This window comes from Cynara cardunculus (assembly GCF_001531365.2).
Source record: "Cynara cardunculus var. scolymus isolate 2C chromosome LG 17, CcrdV1, whole genome shotgun sequence".
NCBI classification, from domain to species: domain Eukaryota; kingdom Viridiplantae; phylum Streptophyta; class Magnoliopsida; order Asterales; family Asteraceae; genus Cynara; species Cynara cardunculus.
In genome coordinates, this window is record NC_037544.1 from 7,671,268 (window position 1) to 7,677,400 (window position 6,133).

General features: G+C 37.3%; 1 protein-coding gene across 1 annotated transcript; it reads right to left on the minus strand.

The window, feature by feature from the left end:
- Nucleotides 1-736: 736 nt before the first annotated feature.
- Nucleotides 737-4,429, minus strand: LOC112499824 (TMV resistance protein N-like). Its single transcript, XM_025103103.1, has 3 exons — nucleotides 3,942-4,429; nucleotides 2,753-3,845; nucleotides 737-2,254 (listed from the first exon to the last, which is right to left on the minus strand). Exons 1-3 carry the CDS (start codon nucleotides 4,427-4,429, stop codon nucleotides 737-739), a joined length of 3,099 nt encoding a protein of 1,032 aa, XP_024958871.1.
- Between the last annotated feature and the right edge of the window lie 1,704 nt (nucleotides 4,430-6,133).

Here is a 6,133-nt window from a genome sequence, read left to right on the forward strand (position 1 = left end):
GGTACGATGGTTGGTCTAAGGTTGTGTCTGTTGTGTCAAAGGGTACAACCCTTTGTCTTTCTATTTATACTGTAAATTGTTGTATGAAACACGTGTAAAAAAAACAGTGTTTGGTTTATCAATGATTCTAACATATTTAATCCTAAAAAATTTAAATCTCCAAGTTCCTCCAGCAATTTCTCAACAACAAAATGCATAGACTGTACAAGACATTATGAGAGCTCCATAGAAGTTGCATGCATTCTAATTTGAAAGTAATTATTTACTGCGGTTTAAAAAGAAAAACTAGAATTGATACCTTGAAAGTGGTGGATGTAAATCTTCTGGCTGGCAGAATAAGTCATGGACTCCGTTAAGTCGTAAATAATCCTTCAAATCTTGTTAAAAGAAATTTGTTGAACTTTTGAATCGGCTTTGATATTTGTGTACACACAATAAAACCTCGGTGTTGGCAAAGTATCTGGACACCACACCAGAGAGCTTGATCCATGAAACGACAAAATAACAATGGAGTTATGATCAAAGTCCTAAAGTGAAGGAACACGTTTATTGATTTTCTGGCCAACAAATTAATTAGTTGTACATTGTGATTATCAATTTCAAAACTCAAATCAAAGTAAGATGATTAAAAGAGAAGAAGAGAGAGTACTTGTGAATTGACTTTCTGGAGCTTGACAAAATCATCCCTGGAGCATGGTAGAGATCCATCTTGTGGGTGCATGTGTTATTCACGACTCTATGTAGCAAAAGGTTCTGTAGCCTGAGGTTTGTATCTTGGATGTGAATCACACGACTCAAGAACCTTTCTAGACCCAACAATAAACAGACCTTTCTTCATCCTCTTCGGAAGATGATTTATGCATGTACCTTCAATATTCAACTCTTCTAAACATTCTAAACGTCCGAGTTCCTCAGGCAATTCCTCGACTCTACAGTTGGGGAGACGGAAATATTTTAGCCGTGTCATCCTACATATACTCTTCGGAATATCTCGTAAAAGTATACAATATGATAGGCTTAGCGTCTCTAAACATTGTAATCGCCCAAGATCCTCTGGTAACTTCTCAAGAAGCTTACAACAATAAAATGTGAGATTTTTCAGATGTTTCAACATACAAATGCTATCCGGAAGATGTTTAATACTTGTATGCTGAAAAGTTAGCTCCTCTAGAGATTGTAATCCGTCAAGATCCCCGGGTAACTTCTCTAGAAGCATACAATCAAAAATAGTAAGAATTCTCAGATGTTTCAACAAACAAATGCTATCCGGAAGATATTCAATCTCTGTAGACCAGAAAGTTAACTCCTCTAGACATTGTAACCGGTCAAGATCCTTGGGCGCCTTTGGAATTCTGCCTTTGAGTGTAAGTTTTGTTAAATCTTGTAAACCACAAATGCTTCCAAAAAAACTTTGAAGGTCTGTGCAAGGGCAAGTAGAATTACCTACCGAAATAAGCTTCTCAATATTTCCAATAGATGAGGGTAGATCTTCCTTATAACAACAATAAAACCGGATTGCAAGATTACTATCGGGGTGCAATGGGCACATATCAAATGACTCTGCAAACAGAATTAACTCAGGTAATCCAACCCTATTCCAGATATCCAAATCTGTAAACCTCAAAAAACCATGTGATTCTAAGTGGATTAGCTTTTTTAGAACTCCAACGCCAAGGTGAACTTTTACCAAATTACAACATTTTTTAAGATGTAAACTCTCGAGATTTGGAATTCGCCCAAGGTCAAGGGTCTTCAACTCTGAACATCTTCTGATGTCTATGGATTCAAGCTTAACATCTCCATCGGGTATGTGAAGTTCTACAAAAGCACAACATTCAAGAATCAATGTCCTAATATTCAAAGTCAACTTAAGGGTCCTTGACTTTGAATTAATGAGTTTGAGGTACTCGAGTTTTGGAACTACCAAATCATCAAGGTTAAGGGATCTCAACTTCGAACAACTCAGCGTAAGGGATTTGAGTTGTGGACATTCACGAGGCATGTCAAGTTCTACCAAATCACATCCCTCAAGATTCAATGTCTTGACATTCGGAACCAACCTAAGGTCAAGGGTACTCAACTTTGAACCACTAAGTTTGAGGGTTTTGAGTTTTGAACATCTAACAGGCATGTGAAGTTCTTCCAAACAACTACATGAACGAAGAGTTAACCTCTCAAGATCTGGAGTTAGCCCGAGATCAAGGGTCCTCAACTTGGAATGACTGAATTTAAGGAATCGGAGCTTGTCAAGAACCTATCATAAGAAAAATAAAAGATGAGTAGTGGTGTAATAACAAACCAATAGATGTGTAGTGTCACATGCAATGAATAACGCAAAACAACAACTCAACCATTATTCTACCTTTCTTTCTCCCCCTTCCCAAAGTTGTACGATTTCACTGTGGAACATATGAAGAACAACGAGATTACTTGCTTGATATGTTTTGGGTAAAGAATGAAAAGGGTAACGGTCACATTCCAGAATTTGCAAAGAATTTGGAAAGTATTGGCTAACTTCATCAAGTTCCTAATAGCTATTAAATTTAAAGCCGCGCATGAGAAGACATCTAAGTTTCTTCATGTTTCCAAAACCTTTCATTAAAGTTTCTTCATTGATTTGTGATGCAAACAGGTCTATACATGTTGCGTCGGTACCCTGTAATCCAAAAGAAGGGCCCATGAAATTAACTTGGGTCGTGACAAATGAATTTGTGTTAGTTATTTCAACTTTACGTATAAATTTGATTCTTACCAAATTCTTAGCCAATATATCTTTAATTTCCTCTTCAATCCACAACCGTGTGTGTCTTCTAGGATCATCGAGGTTCTCACGACGAACAATGTACCTCCCCATTTCTTGTATATGGTCATGCATGTCCAAGCAGCCACATTTAGAAATAGATATGAGTGATTTGTTCTCAAGAACACTCAAACCACGTATAGCATGAAATCCACGGCTTTCAAGCACTTTGATTGCTTTGTTTTTCTTCCAACCTTTCAATATGCATGCAACATCTAGGAATATTTCCTTGCAATTGATATCTAAACCCATATAGTTTAACTCCAACTTTTGCAAAGTTGCATCCAGTGGAATTTTTTCTAGTTCTTTTAGGGTATCTATCCATACATCCTCATTTGCATCACATAAAGATGAACCCAATACCGTGATTGTTAAAGGAAGACCAGCAGCGTAACTTACAGCTTTTCGTGATAGCTCTTCGTAACCTGGAATTGGAGACTCTGTCCCAAACGCACACCTACTTAAAAGACATATTGCTTCCTCAGGCATTAACAGATTGACATCATGTATCAACTTCACTTTATGTGCTACTAGTACCTGCTTCTCTCTTGTTGTAATGATAATTCTACTTCCCTTCATGAACCACTTAGGTTCACCTAAGGCCTTAAGCTGGTCTATATGATCCACATCATCTAGAACAACAAGAACCTTTCTACTAGGCATCTCCTCTTTCATCTTCTTTTTCCCATCAAAGACACCATTTACAGTGATATCTTGCCTATTTAACACATCTCTAAGGACTTGTTGTTGCAACAACTTCAAACCTAATAAAAGGGAACTTGAAAAATCCCGGACATTCTCAACAAAGCTACTACCTTCGAACTGATTGCATATTTGATCAAAAACAGCTCTGGCCAAAGTTGTCTTCCCAATGCCTCCCATCCCTGTGATTCCTATCATGCAAAACTCATGGGGAAAAGCATTTAAAGATGAAACCACGCCATTTATCTGAGTCCTCATGCCTATTAAATTTTCATCAGCGCTGATGGAAGGTAACTTCAATGAAATCTCCTTGACAACTATTTTGATAAATTCAGCTTCATGCCTATATGTCAAAGAAATACAAATCAATTAGCTTTCTGAGACTCCCACATGGAAGAAAGATATAATTAGAAACAAAATGAAAGAAAGATATAATTACCCATCAGCAGTAGTCTTCAATTCTCTCCCGCTGAAAGATGTTGCTTTTACCAGAGCCTCTCTCCATTTACCAGCAGCCTCGTCCTTTTCATGTTTGGCAAAGGCTTTTCCAAATGCCCCACTTTGTTTGCGGACTTGAGTGGGTTCCACATTGTAGTATATAGGGTAAACAGTATGCTCCTCAGAGATCGTCTTTTGGCACTCCATAATCTTGACAAGCTCATCCAAGCACCAAGACGAAGATGCGTAGTCTTTGGAGAAAACAATGACATGGAATCTTGAGTTTTCGATGGCTTGAATGAGCTCCCTACTGATTTGTTTCCCTCTCTCGAGGTTCTTGTCATCCTTGTAAGCTTTAATGCTTTCTCGCTTAAGAGCGTGATAAAGATGATCAATGAATGTCCTACGAGTGTCTTCACCTCTAAAATTCAGAAATACATCATACTTGAAGCTGCTCTCATGAATGGATGAAGTTGAAGAAGAAGCCATATTTTGAAGGTATGATACGATGAAGTAAATGAAAACTTTGTTGGGGGACGTAATCCAACAAAGAAAATTGGATGAGAGATTGTCGAAAGAAAGGGGTACCAAAAATTCTGAAACCAATATAATAAATAAAAAGCTCTACGACTCAACTTTGACCATACAAAACTAACGAGTCCAGATCCAGACATGAGAAGCCAAAGAAAATGTCAGGAAAGACAATTTAATAAACGAGTGTAGGTTACATTCTTGGTACTTGTAGTTTATCTATTTTAACACTCTGGGTCCTTATTTTAAAATATATGTGAATTGCATCCCTGTGGTTTGCATTTTATAACACATTAAGTCTCTACGGTTAACTCCATCCAAAAAGTTCTGTTAACTTAGTTAGTTTAGAGGGATATTTATTAAACCGTAGGACCATGTAATTTACTCTACCTTCTTCATCTTCTCCGATGAGACACTCCACCCATTTCCTTTCTCCGGTCATCTTCTCTGCCATTACCAAATCTCCGATCACCGTACACTAGATCACGCATCAAATATAACTGAACACGATAAATCACCTCAAATCCAACCTCTAGTAACTACAACTGAAAATCAAAATCAAAGAACAAAATATGAAAAATCAATATTAAATTCAAACCAAACAAATCCATATTCAAAACAGATCGAATGCGACAAAATCCATTCAGAAGAAGCCAGATCAAATGCAACAAAAGCAAATACAAACTACTAAATAAAATGCAAAAGATCGAAGCCTTGTTGAAGACGAAATCGACGCTGTGATGGATATGCTTCGCCGGAGAACCAGGTGAAGGCCGGTGGATCTGCTGGAGTATGAAGGAAAATGAAGGCTGGGAAAGATGAAGAAATCACTAACATCGATCTACCTCGTCGAAGAAAAAATCACCGACATCGATCCCCTTCCGGTCTCTTTCTCGAGCGAACAAATCACTAACATCGATCTGCTTTCGGCCCTGTCTTCAATCTTCTCTGTTACCACACCGAGGCCAGATTTGCCATACGAGATTCATGGTCTTATTGATGGTGGTTCACAGCAACAAGGGGTGTGCATAGGGGGTGGTCGTGGGCTTCTCTAAGAGCCTCTGTTCGTTCGTTAGTCTCAGATCTGAACACAGCGATGATGACGCAGTACGACTCTCAAATTCGTTGCAGCGATGGAGGTGGGAAGGGGAAGGGGGTTCACCGAGAGGAGGGAGAAAAAGAAATGGGGGAAGAAGGGAATGGTCCCTGATCTGGGTTCGTCGGAGAAGGAATAGTCCCTATGATCTTTATCGTCGGAGATGACGAGGGGAATGGTATTTTAATATTTTGTTACTATTCATTATTATTTTAATTATATTTTAGATTTTATATATTTAAAATGAGATGTTTATTTTTTATTTGATTATGTTTATCCAGAGTTAGTTATACAAATTCAAATATGAAACTTTAATAAGTTGTACTTATGCATAATTTACTTGTAATCTTGAATTTTAAGTAATATATATCAATAAGCAGTACGTCATGCATAAAAATAATTTTTAAGAGTTTTTATCAAATACTTTATAATATAGTATAGATATATAAAATAAATTAGGGAAAAGTACAATAAAAACCAATGAACTTTCTTGTTTTGAATGATTAAGTCCTTGAACTTTTTTTTGGAACAAATAAGTCCTTGAACTTTCCAAAACATGTTAAATA

Coding starts and splice junctions, on each gene's coding strand:
- LOC112499824 (XM_025103103.1), bottom strand. CDS start 4,429: ATGGCTTCTTCTTCAACTTCATCCATTCATGAGAGCAGCTTCAAGTAT. Junction 3,846..3,941: donor TTGAAGACTACTGCTGATGG/GTAATTATATCT, acceptor TTTGACATATAG/GCATGAAGCTGAATTTATCA. Junction 2,255..2,752: donor ATATATTGGCTAAGAATTTG/GTAAGAATCAAA, acceptor TTCTTATGATAG/GTTCTTGACAAGCTCCGATT.